This window comes from Delphinapterus leucas, chromosome 3 (assembly GCF_059928025.1).
Source record: "Delphinapterus leucas isolate spDelLeu-1000000601 "Yukka" chromosome 3, BTC_Dleu_Yukka2, whole genome shotgun sequence".
Lineage (NCBI taxonomy): Eukaryota > Metazoa > Chordata > Mammalia > Artiodactyla > Monodontidae > Delphinapterus > Delphinapterus leucas.
Window position 1 is genome coordinate 129,145,577 of NC_143131.1, and position 18,557 is coordinate 129,164,133.

An 18,557-nucleotide genomic window follows, 5' to 3' on the forward strand; every position below is an offset into this window, starting at 1 on the left:
GATACATCTCTCTCTGAGGTTACCTGTCTAAATCTGTTCAAACTAGCGTACACATATACACAGGCCAATGTGTACATTTGCACAGACACATGGTCCCACAATATACACATGCACACACATGCTCCATGACGTATAGATGCTGCAGAGCACACACTTAGGTGCATTCGTAAGCACACGTGTCAAGACAAGCTGGATGGTTCCCTCTAGGTCCTAGCTCCAGATCTTTCTCTTGTAGAGTGCCGAAGTTGCTGCTCTAGGCCAGGACTCCCTTCCCTCTTCTCCCTCGTCCATTCCTGTCCCTGCTTCTACCTTCGTCTCACTGCATAGACTCAAAGAGAGTCGCTGGAAAGGTCAGATGAAGGCCAGCCAGACTCAGCCCTCCCCTCGTCAGGAACGGATAGAGACCCCTGTTGCTTTGCTGGCTGCCTTCTCTGCTCTCAGCTCTGGTGAATAAAGCCAGGCTCTGAGAGGCAGACAGTCAGGCCTGGGGACTCCAGCTGTTTACAGAGTGGCTCTGCACTCCTGTTGGTCTTAGAGAACAGACACAGCCTGGAAAGTTTCTGATATTGGGACTATGTCCATATTACCGTGGACCCAGGGTGCATGACCAGCTCTTTGCGTGGCTGGTGAGGCAGAGCCCTGGGATGAAAGTCTGGGGGCCTGGGCATGTCTGTTCAATGAAATTCCCCTTTAGCTCTAACTTCTTTATGATGAAAAGAAACAAGCAAGGGCTGGGTAATCCCAAACATCCAGAAATTAAATGTTTCTGTTTGACTCAGGAGGACCTGGGGTTTGGGGTGATATAGATCTGAATTCAATTCCCACTTCTGCTACCGATTAGCCGCATGTCCTTATGCAAGTGACCTAACCTTTCTGAGCCTCAGTTTACTTATCTGTAAAATGGAGATAACATATCCTGCCTCATGGGGGTTGTTGTGAGGTCTAAATGAGATGAAACATGTGGAAGTGCTCTGCATACTGCCTGGCACACAGTAGCATTTAATGTGTGGTTGTTGCCCTTGTTACTATATTTTTTTGTTTTTGTTCTTGTTTTTGTTTTGCGGTACGCGGGCCTCTCACTGTTGTGGCCTCTCCCGTCGCGGAGCACAGGCTCCGGACGCGCAGGCTCAGCGGCCATGGCTCACGGGCCCAGCCGCTCCGCGGCATGTGGGATCCTCCCGGACCGGGGCACGAACCTGTGTCCCCTGCATCGGCAGGTGGACTGCGCCACCAGGGAAGCCCTGTCTAAACATTCTTGATCTCCACTCCAGGGGGCCATCTGTCTGTGCTCCCCTTGTTGGTTATCTCCATTTTCATTACTTACTATTTTCTCCTGAGGCATGCTGAGCCTACCATGATTTGAGGTTGGATTTCCACATTTGATAACGCTTAGGTTGTTGCTTAAGTGTGCTTTGTGGGCCTGGGGTCCCTCAGTTTCCCCCGTCTGTGCTCTTCAATGTTCTGGCAGTTACAAGGGTTGGATCTTCATCCCTGCCTGGTCAATAACTAGTTCTGGGATGTGATTTCACCAAATCTTGGTTTCCTCTGCTGTAAATTGGGGAATATTGTGTCTGCCATGTCCGCTTTGTAGAGTGGTCATTACAGTAAGTGTTTGGTGAAGGAATCAAGTGAGAGAACGAGTGTGAAAATGTGTTGAAAATTACTAGTGGCATTTAATAATAATAACTGACATTCACTGTGTGTGTACCATGTGTCAGACGCTGCACTTAGCACTTCTGTGCCTTATCTCCTAATCCTCACAACAGGTCACAAGGTGGCTGCCATTGGTCCCCTGCTCTGCAGCTGAGGAGCCTAAATTAGGCTACCTTGTCCGAAGCCACAGAGCCGAGCCTCAGATTTTGTCTGGGCATGGAAGACTGTGTCCTAACTGCTATACTGTCTCTGTAGAAAGCAGTATGCAGCAGGAATGAAGTCTGGAAAGGTAGACAAGAGATACCAGAGAAGGGTAAGGCTCAGAGAAGTCTAGGAATTGCTCAGGATCACACAGCTAATCGGTGGTGGCTTTGGGGCTTCAGTGCCCAGAGCCTCCATCATCGCCACCACCACCATCATCATCATCGAAAACATTTAGAGCACTTAACAAAGCATCTACCGTGATAAACACTTCCCTGCACGTAATTTCCATCCATGATAACTTGAGGAGGTAAAAAAAAAAAAAAAAAACAACTTGGTGAAGTAGTATGATGTTAATCACCCCTGGGATTTTACATACAACGAAGCTGAGGCTTAAAGATACGAACCAAATCAGCTTCTTACATATAGTGAGTGAACCCAGGTCTACGTCACTTCAGAGTCTCGGCTTTTAACCACCACACAAAATAAGGGCAAACCACTACGCCTTTAGTACTCTGTAACAAGGAAATAGATCTCCGTGGGACAATTACAGGGAAACAGGTGGGGGTGGTGTTGGAGTGCAGATATGTACACCTGTCCTCAGATAACCAAGTTTTTAACGTAAGCGGGTGGCCCCTGACTTGGTTTGATGACTCTTTACCATTTCAGAAGAGGGGAGGAAGTGTCAACGCTCACCGCACAGGGACTATGAATAACGCAGATGTCAGTGCACTTCTGATTTGGGAGGGAGAAGAAGAAAAGCAGAGTTCATTAGAAGCTCTAATAAGATATCCATTCACAGAGTGGGAAGACTTGGCTTTCGAACCTGGAGGCCCAGTGAAAAGCAGCCATGCTTGTTCCTAGTTGACAGGTGGGACCATCTCCATATGGAGATAAAAGGCTTATGAGTTTTAGGGAATTGATCGCTTTTCCTTTGGATGTGGGCAGGGTCTCTTGACCATATTAAGACAGACCTCTCTGCAGGAGCATAGATTTTGGACCATTTGCCCCATGACATACGGAGCTCAGTGATTTTTGCCAGTCTGGGACTAGAAGGTTAGATCTAATCTCCATAAATGTTTAGGACCAAATAATGGTTTGAATCAATAGACAGTATATCTGATTTGGCTTATTTATTTTAGAAAATAACTGAGACCTGTTATTAGATCACTGTGCCAGCTGCCAGGGTTACCACAGGAAATGAGACAAGATTCTGGCCCCCAGAGAACTGACATTATAGTGAGAGGAGGGACACATGAGCAGACTGTGAGAGTGTAAGTGCAGGTGGTCAGTGCTGTTATGGAAGTTGTAGCACGTGTCACAAGAATGGGTAGAAGGGACCCATCGCAGGCTTAGGTCGAGCGCACACATGAGCTCACACACGTGTACACACGTGTTAGAGTGTGAAGCCTTCCTGTGGAGGTCATTCTTTTTTTTTTTTTTTTTTTTTTTAAAGAATAGCTTTATTGCTTTGCCAGGCAAAGGGGGACACAGAGGGCTCCTGCCCTTGAAAACTATATGTCCCCTTGCGGAGGTCATTCTAAGCGGAGAGTTAAGGGAGCCTGGAGGCTGGCAATGGAAAGGAGGCTGGAGCGGGTGCTCTGGGCAGAAGCCTCAGCAGCATCAAGAGAAGGCTGAAAACCAGAGGGCGAGCACGGCCCGCGTGGAGAACGCCGGACAATTCCATTAATCCAGAATGGGAAGCAAGAGGGAAGAGATGCAGCCGCACAGAATCAGAGGGGCCTTCTAAGCTTAATGCTGACGGGGAGGGGGGTCCACAGGGAGGCGTTAATGCAGGGGACTGGCGTAGTTAGGTTTGTATCTTAGAAAGACCACGGTGTGAGGAAGAATGGATTGGAGGCGGGCAAGATGCAAGTCTTGGGACGCTTTGCAGTAATGTGGGCCAGGCACCATGGAAGCCTGAGCTGGACCAGGGTCAGGCGGACATAGGGGAATGGGTGTTTAGAGGATTTCAAGGCAGGAACATCTACAGGGCTTGGTGATCGACTGGCTGCTTCTGCCTCTGCTCATAAAGAGATGATTGAAACTGCCTTAATTATTTTCTCACAAGCTAGATTACTCCCTTCAAAACAAGTATAATTGATTTTTTGTTTTCAAGGATTGAGGAAAAAAAATGAAAGTAGCATTACATTTAGTTATAATCACTAATGTAAGATTTACTCTTTGTAGAGATGAGAAAAACATAGAAATACTGAAGAATATGAAATCATGCATAAGTCTACGATCCAGGGATAATTGCTATTAACATTTTGGTATTTTTCCTTCTAGTCTTTTTTTCTAGAATAACTGATTTACTTTAAACTTTTTACTATGGGAATTTAAAAATACATACAAAAGTATACGAGAGAAGAATCAATATACCCGTTTTAGCTTCTGTGACCAGTCCTCTGCTATTGCACAGTTGGATTTTAAACTTAAAAGCAGGTCTTTACATTTGCTTTAATCTAAAACTTTCACCTGTTGATAGAATTCTGCTTTTGTAATCCTGAGTGTTTAGCATGTGCGAGCCCTGCTAGCTCTTTGGCCATTTTCAGATGTATGTCTTTACCCAAAACGTTGACTAGGACAGTAAAAATGTCCAAATCCCATAGTATACCACTGAAGACGTGAAAACACACCAGATTTTCCACCTCCTTGGGGAAGACCAGCGCAGAGGGTAGATATTTCAGGGAGAGAGATATCCCGAGCAGGAAATAGCAGCTTGTGTTTTGACTCACTCACCATAGTTGTCTCAGCAATGGAACCGAAGCTGTTGATGAAAATGTTGCAGCTCACGTTCACCGGGGGACCTGCCAATCAAGAGAGATTCCTGCTTAGTTCCAAGGCCAAGAAGAAATCCCCAGGATAGGACCAGTTTGTGGGATTTTGACTTCAGGGATGGATCCCCCTTGGTGGAGGAGACCCTTGCTTGACCTGCACCGCACCCCCGAGCAGCGGGGACCCCCAGCCACATTGCTATGCCAGATTCCCTGGTCCCCAAGTGAGCACCAGGTATAGAACACCAGAGGCTGAGCCGGGATGCACTTTCATTAACAGGATAATTCATCATCCTGCCATATGGTTGAAATCCCTTCCCCAAACCCCATCGGCTGCCTTCTAATTTGCGGCTGCAAGGTTACAGCTACAACATTTGGAGGCCATCTTGGGAACCGCAAGGAACAGCAAGTTCCTTGCCTTGAACTTATGAACCAAGAATGATTGTCTGAAAGGGCATTGATGGGAATTACCAGCTGCGGTATCCAGAGGGAACCTCAAAGGAAGTCCATAAGTCTTTGTTAAATACTTTCCAGGCAAGCTTTTTGAATACTACTACAAGGGCAGGAAGGAAGTGGAGGAATATTTGCTCTTTGGAATCTCATTGCTAGAGGGACCTCTGTCCAATTGAAGCCCAGTCTCTTCATTTTATACTATTAATTACAGCAGCTACCATTTACTGAGCAGGTTTTGCTGTTGTGCTGAGAGTATTACTAACAGTATCTCATTCTATCCTCTCAACAACTCCATGAGAAGACCTGGTTATTCCCTCCATTTTACAGATGAGGAAACAGAGGCACAGAGAGGTTATTTGCCCACGGCTACACAGCTAGTAAATGGTCAAGCTTGAGCTCAGATTGATCTAATTCCAAAGCTAGTGGTCTTAATGGCTATACTTTCTGAAAGAGGTTCAGAGAAAGGAAGGGGCATGCTCAAGGTCACAGAGTGGCAGAATCCAGGATTTTAAGCACTGGGCTTCCACATGTGCTGAGAAGAGGACCGGCATCAAATAACCAGGGAGGAATGTGAGAACGTGGTAAGGGTCATAGAAGCAATAGGAGTCCAGGTGTGAGAGAGGTTCTGAAGAGTGAGGCATTAGGGAAGACCTCATGAAGGTGATGACCTGGAGCTGACCTTGAAGGTGGGTAGGACTTGGATAAAAGGTCATAATCCTTCACTTGAAGATTGTGACATGCCATTTGTGAATTTTTTCAGGTCCACTTTCTTGTTGATCCCCATGAGGTCCTGAGGTTGGCAGGGCAAAGTTACTGTCCCAGCTTCGTAAGTGGAGCACAGAGAGTTTTAGTAACTCACCTGGGCTTATTTACCCAGCAAGTGGTGGAGCCAGGACTCAAACCCAAGTTTTCTGATACCCACTTCTCTCCGTCCCTCTTGAAAAAGTAGCCCAAGCATTTCGCCCAAACTCAGTCAAGACTTCCTTCTTTTCAGAAATCCTGGTGTATAGAAAGGGACTCAATCCTGCTGTGAGAACCCAGGTTTTCCTTCCAAGGGATTGCCAGGATTCCTGGGTTTTAGACATAGCCCCAAGCTCTCCTTGGCTCTTTGCCCTGAGACAACGCCCCTTCCCTTTTCTGGGTTGCAATTTCCCCATCAATTTGGTAGAGTAGATCTTGATCTGGGCAGTCATTCTCAGCTCCATGGGGTTGCAATTCCCTTATGGAAGCTACCCATTCGAATTATGATGTTACTGTATAGAATTTCAGGGCTGGAAGTTCTCTGTCTTTTTCTTTTTCTTTTTTTTTTTAACATCTTCATTGGAGTATAATTGCTTTACAGTGGTGTGTTAATTTCTGCTTTATAACAAAGTGAATCAGTGATACATATATCCCCATATCTCTTCCCTCTTGTGTCACCCTCCCTCTCAACCCTCCCTTATCCCATCCCTCTAGGTGGTCACTCGGTGCTTTGGAAGGTCTCTTAAAAGTCACCTAGTCTATTGCTTCCCAAACTGAGGTGCAGACGGGATTGTCTGCCGTAGCATCATCTGGGAAACTTGTTAAACTACAGATTCCTGGGCCCATGTTCAGCCCCAGACCCAGTGAACCCAAACCTGTGAGGATTAGCCCAAAGTTTATTGTTTAACGAGCGATCTGGGTGATCCTCATGCAGAGGCAGGTTTAGGAACCGCTGCTACCCATGCAAGGCTTAGTGCTTGATCACCTCCAGCAGTGGGGAACTCATTTCGTCTCGAGCAGCCCTTTCCATAGTTGGATCGCTCTGCTTGCTAAAAACTTTGTCCTTATGCTGAGCGGGAATCTGCCTCCTTGGTCACTTTCACCCAAACAAAGGCCCACTAGGGTTTTCTTCCCCTCATTTAGACTCAGATCCAGGTTTTTCTTTTCATTTAGCTTCATACCATTAAGATGCCCCAAAGAATTACTGCCTGTGCCTTGAAATGACATGCACAGAGTTCCCACCTAGGCCCTGTGCCTTGAAATGACGTGCACAGAGTTCCCACCCAGGCCCTGCAAGTGTCTGGTGCTGTGACTCCCATATAAATTAGATCCTGATTTATGTGTGCGAGAGGACGCCAGCCAAAAATGATCCCATGGGGAGGTGCGGTTCATTGAAATAAATCTGAAATTAAATTATCCTCAAGAAAATTACAATCTGGCTGCCTTTGGCAGCAGCATAATGTATATATTTCATTAAATATTAAAGTTTAACTTTGCTTTTGTGTATATGTTTGCACTGGGCTGTGCCCCTGATCCTGGGAGCCATTGTGATATGCAAAGTCTTAGCAAAGATACAGAATACCGAAGCTGACAGGGCCTGGTCCTACTGAACCATTGTACAGATGCAGAGACAGAGGCCCAGATGTGTCAAGTGATTTACTCTGGGTCCCAGATATCAGGAGGTGGGAGGTGGGAGGTGGGTTAGAATCCAATTTTCGAGCTCTTTACTTCAGTATTACGAGTTGCATTGCCACTATGTTCCGCAGACGGAGGCTGCTCTCCCCGTCCCCCCTATCTTTTTGTTTTTTCTTTTTTCAGGGTTGGATCTCATCTTTATTGAACATTTTGATATTTTGCTCATCGTGCCTTTTGTGCATTAGCTTTGATTTTTTCTTTTTTTTTTTAACATCTTTATTGGAGTATAATTGCTTTACAATGGTGTGTTAGTTTCTGCTGTATAACAAAGTGAATCAGTTATACGAACACATATATCCCCATATCCCCTCCCTCTATCTAGAGAGTCAGGAGCAGGCAATTTCCGGTGCTTGAAGGAACCTGCTGTGTGATTAATCACGCTGTGGAGTTTTCAAAGAAGGCAGGCCTCTTCCTGTTGTGTCGGGGTCACGGGGCCTACTTGGCCTGGCCTTTTCAGGAGCTCTGTAGTTTGCGGGGGGCTTTTGGGAATCTCATGTGTGCCTGGGTGGAAGCATGAAAGAGGCCATGGGGCTCAGGGGCAGGGGTCCCCTGCAACCAGTGCCTCAGCCCTCACCACAGGGAGAGTAGAGAAAGCTTGCTCCCTACCTCCTGGGGTGAGGTTCCAAGAAGCTGCACTTGTTGCTCAAAGCCCACATCGTCGAGGGGCTTGTAGGGGTTAGAGATAGTGCAGGGTTGCGAGAGGACTAAGAGATTATCTAGTCCTGTATATTTTGGGCCCAAGTGCTTGGAATAAGGTTTTCAAAGCGAGGAGGGGAAGGGCCCCGATTCAACGGTCTTATAGTCTGGGTGAAATTTTATTTCTTAAACATGTTCACTGCTAAGTAAGTAAGTAAATAAATAAACGAATCAGGAAATAAGCAAATAAATAAATCAGTAGTATTAGAGAATTGAGTCAGAGCAGCTAGCTGGGTTAAATTCCCCAGTCTTGGCAGTGTGACTTGGGAAAGTCACTTAACAGCTCTACTTAGCATATTTGTGGGGTCATTCGTTCATTCATTCATTTATGACAGACTTATTGAGGGCCTTCTTTGTGCCAAATACAGTGGTATGCACAAAGGATCACTAACACATGAACCCTGGATGCACCCACGTTCAGCAAATGAGCAGAAGACCAAGGCACTTCTACTCAGGCTGGAGTTCCAAGAGAGCCCACCAGGGGGCGCACTGGGATGGAATTCCTGAAAACTGCTGCAGATGCAACCTGGTGGTCAGTTCTCTGGTGTGTTTGATTTGGCCATTGGTGTTTCAAAGATGTGATTTAGCTGCGAACTTGGAAGATTTCACATAAACCCCCCGACTTAAGTCTTATCTTGGAAGGTCCGCTGCCCAGGGCCTGCATTCCTACCTGGCAGCTCTGGGCAGGAGCTGAGAAGCGGCAGCCCTTAGAGGAGCCTGTGCTTTCTGGTTTTCTCTGCTTATCCCCAACCCACTTCAATCATGTACCATATCTGCCGGGCCCCTCTGGGTGTTGGGGGTGTTTGAGATTGTGACCCTGGTGAAGGGCTTGGGTGCTGACTTATCTGCCCTTGAGGGAAGAAAGTTTATGCTAACGATCCTGGAGGATAATGGCCTTAGGAGCAAGGCACCTTGAGGTAAACAGGGGTGGGAGGTGGGCCCCCAAACAAACCTCACTGCATTTCCCAGACTGTTTTCTGTTTGCAGAGCGCTTTGAGAAGGGGGCTTACAGGGTGGGGGACAGAGTGAGCAGATATTAGGAAGCTGTTACCAGCTGTCACATCCCTTGTTTGGTCTTGGACTTGAGCCAAAAGGAACGTGAGGAAGGGCATCTGGAATCAAGAATTGATTAGGAGGTTGGCTGTGGGTCTTTGAAATAAGATTTTTGCAGGGGTGCTAGGAGGAAGGCCAGGGTCACAGACTCCCAAGGAGGTCCTTAAGACTGTGCCTGCAGAAAACCTGCCCAGCAGTTAGAGATGGTTAGAGCCTCCTAAGGCATCAGTGGACAAAGGGAACTGGTCCGCTCTTGATGTAAGACATTAAGATCTCATAGGATTGTGAGCTGAAAGAAACTTCCCAAATCGCTTCAGTTATGGTTTGTAAATTGGCTACCCCACAGGGCATGTCTGGCTCCCAAACGTGTTTTGTTTGAATTTACATGTTTTAGGATTCAAGAAGTTTCACGTAAATCTTGATTTCTGGCTCTCGTTGGACTTTTGGATGGTCTGGCAACATGGGACCCACATTCCTGCAGGTTAACTGCTCGCTGGGGCTAAGGAGGCGCCGCCCACTTTCGAGGGGACTGCTCCTCTATTTCTCCATAGTCTCTCCCTATCGCCTTATTAGGCATTTGAAATTGAGACTGTGATTGGGCAAGAGAGTTCCAAAATTATTTGTTAATCCAGGGGAAGCTTTCAGTGGATGAATGGTAGTTGGAAGCTTGTCATGTAAGACGAATAAAAGTGCAGCTGCTTGGGGGAGAAGCAAGGGTGGGCTTGCTCATCCCGTCCTCTGTTTCTCCCTTTTGGGACACAGGGTAAAAGCCCCAGAACTCCACGAAGCATAGTTTAAAAACCACAGAGACAGCCAACTCCATGCCTGCGGAGAAGAGGAGACTGTGAGGCCCAGCAAAAGCAAGCGGTTTATCTAAGCTCAGAGAGTAATTTTGTGCCTGAAGCAAAACTTGAACCCATTTTTCCACATTCCACATTAATCTCTTGTCCATTATACCGGAGCTAGCAAGTAGGTTTAATTCACGTACTGACTCTGGTAACCAGAGATACTGTTGAGTCGGACTCTCCGAGCCTTTGTTTGGTCTTGGATCATCTGCATACAATTCCATGCGGCTCGCTGCCATGATCTAGGAAAGCAGACCCCTGGGGCTCTGAGAGGCAAGTTTATCTACCTTTAAAATTGGGCCTGATCCTGGCATCGTATCCAGAGGTCCTCCCCATTAGCTTATCCAGGAAATCCGAGGGTGACATAGGCTTGGATGCGGAACGGGCAGCTTCAGCCTCCTTAGAAGCAGCAAGGCTAAGAAAGGAGAGAGAAAGCAGAGGGTTAATGACGGCCCTTTCTCACACTGTGATCAGATCCCAGTCTTGCTCGGCCCCTGTCGCTTACCCAGCCATAAGAACCACTAGAGAAATAGGTGATAGGAGTCCTTAATGAGGTAAGGCCCACGCTACCTTGTTTACCGAGCCTGAGTATTAGCCAGCGTGGGGTCCTGGCAGGCAGCCGCGTGTCTGATTGATGCTGAGAAGCTGCTGACTCTTTTAAGGCTGTATCTCTAAGGTTTAGGGCAATCACAGTTGGCTGCTGGTTTCCCTGGGAGAGGAGATTGAAGGGTTAACCTCCCACTAGGCCCAGCCCTGTGCTTTGGGTGCCTGTACTTTCATAGGTCCGTGGAACAGTGCAGCCAGAAAGAATGTTAGAGATCAAATAGTCCAGCCTTCCCCCAAAGTTTCTCTTCAGAATCAGTTACTAATTTTCTAAAAAAAGATGCCAAAGTCAAGTGCATTTGGGAACACAAATTGAATCAGGCGTCTTTACCTCGGGTCTTCTCAGAACCTGCAACAAGTCTAGATCCTGTACTTATGGGACTATCTCATATACTTTCAAAAATGCTCAGTTGGGGGCTTCCCTGGTGGCGCAGTGGTTGAGAGTCCGCCTGCTGATGCAGGGGACACGGGTTCGTGCCCTGGCCCGGGAAGATCCCACATGCCGCGGAGCGGCTGCGCCCGTGAGCCATGGCCGCTGAGCCTGCGCGTCCGGAGACTGTGCTCCGCAACGGGAGAGGCCACAACAGTGAGAGGCCAGCGTACCGCAAGAAAAAAAAAAAAAAGCTCAGTTGGGAAAACTGAGGCACAGCTAGTGAAGCACTGACATAGGTCCCAGAGTCAATCAGTGGCAGCTTGCCTAAGTGTATCAAGAGTTGGGGGATTTGAAATCCAACTGCCGGGGATGCTACACGTTGTTTCTGTCACCACCACCCCCAACAGAGTAGTTATAGGTCTTCATTCGTGCCACAGTAAGAATTATTGATATCTAAGAACAGCGGCCCTTCCCCTGCCACACTCTCAGAGGCATGCAGATTCTTAGAACCGTCAAGACTGGAAGCTTAAGGGTTGAGGATCAATTATTTCTCAGTTGCTTTGGGCAACTGAGCTTCCCTGTCTTGAAATTATACCCAGGAGATAGCTGGAAGCTAGTGCAGCCCTGCTGTGCGTGCTGTAGGGCTGGTACGTTGGAGGAAGTGCATGTATAGAGATGCCTGTGTGTGTCGCATAAAATGAGAGCTTCTGTCACCTAGCCAAGCAGGACGTCGTGTCCCCCAAGGGTTTGTACTGCCTGTCTTGTTCTTTGCCTCGGTTCCTTTTCTGATCTCAGAGTTGTAACTGTTTAAGTGATCCCCTCTAATGGGTGGCTCTCAAATCTCTCTCTCCACCCTGGCCTCTCCCTTAAGCCCCCTTTCTTCATTTGCAAACGGCTGGGGGTGGGGGCGCGTGTCCATCTCGATGTCCTGCCAGGCCTCAAGTTCATTCCAAACCAAATGCCGCAGCTTCCTTCCCAAACTTGTTTCTCCAGACCACAGATGCCCAGGTGGCACCGACGTCGTCTTCCCATTCTCTAGGACTAGATGCTTCAGAGCCGTCTAGTCTCTGTGTCCCCTCTCCTCTCGCGTCCCCTCACTCACGGGGGCCTTTCCTGTCTTGCACATGTCATGGCCATGCTACCTTGTCAGGTAGTTACTTGTGTTTTTGTTCCAAGACCAGCAATCCTGGTGGTTGTATTTATTGTTTGTTTATTTAATCTCCTATCGTGTCTACCACAGTGTGTCTCCCACATAACGTGCTCAGTAATTGCACAGTGAATGAACGAATGAATAATAGGCTACTTTAATTAATCAAATGTCCTGGTTAGTAGAAGTATTCATAAATATACATACATGGACTAACAATTTTAAAATAATTAGACCATTATACCCACTAATGAAAAATCGTGAAAATAATCTGTTATTCCTCTGAAGGTTGAGAGGTATTCCAGGATGATTTAGACACTCATGCTTAGTAATCTGAACATTCCTTATTTATATCCTGAAGGGCTCGTTTTGATGAACAGAATGAGGGACAAGTGCATTATCCTGTTTTTGTAGGTGTGAATATGGATATTTGTGAGTTTGTGTGATGTGGGTAGGTTTCTAGGTGTGATGTGTATGCATGTTATGTGAATAAATGGATGGATGTGTATGAATGTGTGTGGGGACTAGAGCATGCATGGGGGCATCTGTGAATGTACAGTGGATTGTGTTACAGAGATTCAGATATGCAGAAATGTGAAGACCTGTGTTCCTGTCAAAATGTGTTGTTAAACGTGGTATTTAGTGTGGGCATTTTTGTGTGTACATGTGGCATGTATGTGGACATGGGGTATAGAGTGTGAAAGTGTCAAATGCTTTCATGGCTGTATGTATGCGGTGGGTATATTATGTTTGTGTTACTGAAACGTACTGTCACATGTAATGGAGAATACTTCAAAAAGAGTGGAAAGAACAGGTGATTTGGAATCAATCCTGTCTCAGTCATTTACTAGCTGTGTGACCATGGGAAAATTACCTAGCCTCTCTGAACTTTGGTTGCCTGATATGTCAAAGAAGTTTTGCACAAGTAGTAACTGAGATAGCACAGGTAAAAAATGCCAAGGATGGTTCGCCGTGTGCGTGTGTGCGTGTGTGTGTGTGTGTGTGTGTGTGTGTGTGTGTGTGTGTGTGTGTGTAGCAGTTGAGATTCAGGCTGGAGGTTCTTCTGGTCTCACTGCTGCTTTCAGCTGCACCATAGTCCCCACATGATGCGGAAGTCCTGCCAGATGCCTTCCATGGCCCACAGTTGGTACCACAGTCCCAGCCTTTTCTCCTTTCAGCACCACACCCATGGCTGCTATGTGGCTCTGGTGTGGCAAAGGGGACCACAGGCACGCAACTGGTGATTTATGACTTTGCTGCTGCTATGATTCACTTCTCAAACCACTCTAGGAGTGGCAGTTACGAAGCTTTCATAAGCTCCTGTTCTCTCTAAGCCCCTCCTCTCAGATAGTAAGATTTGGGAACGTGGTACTCCCTCCCAGCAATTACTACAGCGCAGCCATCTCTGGCCCTTAGGACTCTTTAATAAGCCTGAATCCCATTAGGCAGTACAGTGAGAGAATGAATTCACCCCAAATTATCTGCTGCCATTTGCTGTTAGCAAAATATGCCATTTAATATCTGAATACTCCACAAATCTGAAGCGTCATCTGGTTATTCTAGCTCACACATCTGCAGCAAGATGTTTACAGTCTGGTCACCTGGCCATTGCCTCTCTAACGACCCTTGCATGGGGAGCTGAATTGGTGGGAATGGAGACTCCGAGAGGTTAAGTAACTGGCCTCAGGTCACACAGCACTCTAATGAAAGGATTAGAACTCAAATTTTCACGTCCTGCCTCATCCAAATGCTACAATGTATAGGAAAAAACTTTTATAACCTGTGAAGGGTATAGATCATGATAGTAGCTATTATTACTACTTGTTTGTGAAGCTCGTCGTGTTGTTATCGAAGAAAATCAAAACACGTATCCGACTGCCGGCAATCCCGACATACACAACTCTAATTTTCCCACATTTAAAAATGGGGAAGAAGTAGTTGTGACTTGTCGAACGGTCCTGTGTTTTGTCAGGTGATTCACAGCAGAATTCTTGGAAATTTTGAGATTCTCTAGTCTAGCCTCTCCCATGTAACGTGGACCAGTGGTTTCTTGGATATCATCACGTTCACAATTCTCGCCCGGTTTCTGTACCACTTCAGCTGTTAGTCACTTAAAAGTTTTCATTGAATTGTCTCACTTCTTTAAAAAAAAAAAGAAACTTACTTCACTCTTCCCAAACAAAAAACCAGTATTACTTGCCATAATAGAGGACAGCCATAACAGTGTGTACAGTGAAAACCAAACAGCAAGAGAAGTGTTTAAAAATCCTAGTTATATACTGTTGCTGGCTGAAGTCCCGAACCCGAGGCCTCCCCTCAGTTCCAAAGGAAGATCAGCTAGTGTTAGAAAGGTGTTAGAGCATAGTAACACCTAACTGAGACTTTTCTTCCCGAGATAATGAGAAGGACTGAAATAATCATTCTACGTTAGTTATTATGTGTTGAACGACCTAAAATCATCCCCCCACCCCTTACTGCCCTAGTCCAAAATTTCTCTAATTCTTTTTCAGATAAATCCTCCATTTGAATGTCAAAATAGCCATGCCTTTCCACTTGATGATCATTGTACATTTCTGGCTATATTTAGACAGCACATTTTGCACAGAATTATTTCCAGGGCCCTCTCAAGTAAATCTATGCTTTGCGCCTTTGTGCAGAGAAAATATGCATCCAGGGGCCCTTTGTGCACATTTGGAGCCACTGCCTCTGGTGAGCTGAAGACTTTGCTTATAGGCAGTAAGGTACTAGACACGGAAGCTGGGAATGAGTCCGAGAAATGAAACACGTGATTGTTAGGATTTGCTGACCCTATAAAAGTATTTGGAAATGATGCAAATTGTTTCAGGGATTACTGAAATGTCATGTGGTGAATCAGACTTGGTTTAGACAGATTTGATTACTAGTCATTTTCAGAAGGACCGTAAGGTCTCCCGGGACCAAGCATTCTGTCCCTCGCTGAGAGGGCTTATGGGGATGGCTGCACTGACTGGACAGAGCCTGGAACTGTCTATCGCCTTTTAGTGGGGGCATTTGTCACACTAGGAGACTTTGGCACTTAAAGGACCATCAGCTTTCACTCCTAATGACAGAGACTGTGGAAGAGTCCAGGGGCCGGTTCCACAGTGGCACTGGAGGCAAGGTGACAAAGATGAGTGGGAGCTTCGAGACCTTTGGTGAATCACTTCCCTTTCCAGCTTTCAGTTTCCCAAGCTACTTCCCTTTCCAGCTTTCAGTTTCCCAAGCTATGAAATGAGGGGATTAGAATAATCTCTAAGAGTCCTTCTGGCTCTAAACCATCCTTCTAGTAACCGTTAATATTCCCTCTCTTGTTTTTTTTCTTCTTTATGCATCTGGTCTCGGGACCTGAATTTGTCTGGACCCCTTTGGGGGAGTATGATTGTGTTCGTGTCTTGCTTCCTCTCCACGCAGTCGCCACATTTCTCTCCAGTGGAACAGCTCATTTCTCAGGGATTTGCTGGAAGACCGGCCAGATCAATGCTCAGATTCTCATTCTCTAGTTGCAGCATCGTTTGGAAATAGGGAATCAATATGCAGCTGTCAATCTGAATTTCAAATGAGCTGGGGTTGGCAGTGAGGCTGGGGAGAAACAGTTTCAGTTAGACCCTTCATGGCACCACGCACCCGAGTTCACCATGGGCAGAGAAGTCAGGAGGTCAAGGGTGGGAACAAGGGAGGAAGGACGAAGTGAGGGGCAGAAGAGGGACTCCGAGGCTGAGCATAGCCAAGGGAGGGGTGCATAGGGCTGGGGGAGGGAGTCGGAGGTGCAGAGTGAGAAGAGAAGGGAGGTAGGAAGGAGAGAGGAAGAGGCAAGTGGAGGTGTCTGAGGTGTGGCCAGTACTGTAACCGAGGAGGTCTGTGAGCACAGAGGACGGGCACCCAACTGCACTTGGCGGGAGTGGGGTGGTCTCCAAGAAGCTTTGTGGCGAAAGTGGCTTTTACAGTAAAATATGAAGGTTGGTATGGAATTGGCCCGGAAGAAAGAGGGAAGGAGAGTGTTTTGAGTAGAAGGAACAGCATGTATAAAGTCGAGAGGTGAGTGAGGACTTGGAGAATTAAGAGAAGTTTAGTGTGCGCGTGAGGAAGTGAAGGGGGAGTGAAGGAGAGAGAGAAAAAGGGCAAAGATGAGAGATGAGGATGGAACACTGAGTCTGCAAGGTTGGGAGTAGCCAGGGTTTGACCCCCTGTTCTGTGTCCTTATGGTACGTCTGAAAGTTAATGACGATTGTGCCTCCTCAGTGCCTTTACAGGAAGAATAATCCATCTGGATTTCTCAGCTGTTCTCTGGTTAAATTGACTTGTGGCCTGGCCAAGCTTGGGAAATGCACTCTCCAAAGACACCTCCAAATGGTGGGTGTCCAACTTGGTTTCCAGGCGGTATGTCCTCTGACTTGGGCCAGAACATCCCCTTTGCCTTGGCAGGGAGGTAATCTAATGAGCTGGTTTTTATTCCGTGCAGAAAGCATTGTACCAAGTCAACTAGTTGGATGTTGCTTGAAGGTCTCTTCTTCCATGAGCATTTACTTAAGACACAATTTCACTGTGGAATAGAGGGAAAAACATGAAGGCTGGGCTGGGAAACAGGGATATAGTCTCGGCTCTGTACCTAACTTTCTCTCTGGTCATGGGCTAATTCTTTTTCTTTTCTCAGATGGTTCCCAGTTTCTTCATCTGTGAAATGGAAGTTTTGGATTAGATCAGGCATGGTAAACAGTTTTACTTTGAATGATTGCTCAGAGATGGGTTCTGGGGCCTGACCCAGCTGGGAAGGGTAGCAGGATGGATTATCAGTCTCTGTCAAGGGACTAGATTATGGAGTGGGGGGCTCCTCTTATCTCCAGGGGTCCTCTTGCTCTACAGTCCTCTCATCCTTTAAATTTATTACGCACCCACTATCTGAATAAGGCACTGTGGAGGAGAGGCAGATCAATATGTCACTGCCCACAGACGAGGCCCTCTATGTGGACCGGGTTTGTGTCTGTCTCATTCAGTGCCTGACAGGTAGTAGCAATCAATGATCAAGTCTTCTTTTTTTCTTGGCCGTGCAGTGAGGCTTGTGGCATTTTAGTTCCCCGACCAGGGACTGAACCCAGGCCCTCAGCAGTGAGAGCGCGGAGTCCTAACCACTGGACCGCCAGGGAATTCCCAATGATCATTTGTTGATGAATAGCTTTTGTCCTCTTGTTGTTTATAGTTCAGCAGATAGACTAGGCTAGGTAAGTATAAACAATTAATAAGAGGTTGCCACCTAGCCTAGGGACATAATTGGAGTGCCGTAGTGCTTCAGAGGAGGAAGGTAGTATTTGGGGGCCGGTGGGGACAGGAATCAGAATTTTTCTGAGTTTTATGAATTTTTACCTCTGTGCACTTTTGGAAAGACCTGACATTTGTCAATGTCCACGTTGTGTATTTTGGGGGAGAAAGCTTTCTTCTGCCTGTAGGCTGTCCTTGGAAAGGAATGGAGAGATGGTGGGAGGGCTGGGTGTCCTAGACTCCTGGGAAGGAGTGGGGCTGGGTGAGGCTGGCACTCTCTGGCCTTATGGGCTGAACCAGTTTCCTGTCCATGGCTCTGACACCGGGGGCTTGGGCCTTGCTGGTCACCATCAGCTTTGCCTGGGTTGCATCCTCAGGTCAACAGCTGGCTTCCCCTGGCCAGCTGTGCAATTCTGATTTTATTTGATTGCAGTAAGGGGCTTAGGCTGGCCTGGGAGTGCTTGACATTTTATTAGTCTCACTTCATGATCTGCTAAGCACCCCCGGGAGCAGAATGTCACAGTTGGCATGCCCTGAGCCCACTTCTCCCCAAGGTCTTATGAAACAAGACGCCCTTCTCCCTTCCTGTCCCACCTCCTACAGCTGTATCTGCCTCTTTTAAGGAACCGTTATCTGGATAAGAAGCACAAGTATTTGAACATGATTCTCTCTGCAGTAAGATAAAATCTTGGATCTTTGGAGCTGAAAGGAACCTTGAGATTCCATCTTGTTCTTCCCCTGTCCCTAGGGAAGTCTGATTCTCTAGGGATGTCTCGTATTCCTTATCGTTGTCTCCAGAGTGTTCTTCTCCATAGCCTTCCCTCCACAAACAGAGAGGCATGGACATATATACACTACCAAACGTAAGGTAGATGGCTAGTGGGAAGCAGCCGCATAGCACAGGGAGATCAGCTCGGTGCTTTGTGACCGCCTGGAGGGGTGGGATAGGGAGGGTGGGAGGGAGGGAGACACAAGAGGGAAGCGATATGGGAACATATGTGTATGTATAACTGATTCACTTTGTTATAAAGCAGAAACTAACACACCAT

General features: G+C 46.9%; 1 protein-coding gene and 1 pseudogene across 2 annotated transcripts in view; one reads left to right on the top strand and one right to left on the bottom strand.

Moving 5' to 3' along the window:
* Positions 1 to 13,427, bottom strand: part of GLRA1 (glycine receptor alpha 1) — a 54,436-nt gene extending 41,009 nt beyond the window's left edge. Inside the window, exons 1-4 of the mRNA XM_089908589.1 lie at positions 13,311 to 13,427; positions 10,685 to 10,823; positions 10,402 to 10,572; positions 4,597 to 4,664 (exon numbers count right to left, since the gene is read on the bottom strand). Coding sequence (XP_089764715.1) covers positions 4,597 to 4,664; positions 10,402 to 10,572; positions 10,685 to 10,823; positions 13,311 to 13,427 — 495 coding nt within the window. The remainder of the gene's footprint in view (positions 1 to 4,596; positions 4,665 to 10,401; positions 10,573 to 10,684; positions 10,824 to 13,310) is intronic.
* The window catches only part of LOC149749698 (myelin expression factor 2 pseudogene), a 178,643-nt pseudogene that overhangs the window by 35,287 nt on the left and 124,799 nt on the right, over positions 1 to 18,557 (top strand). The window lies entirely within an intron of this gene.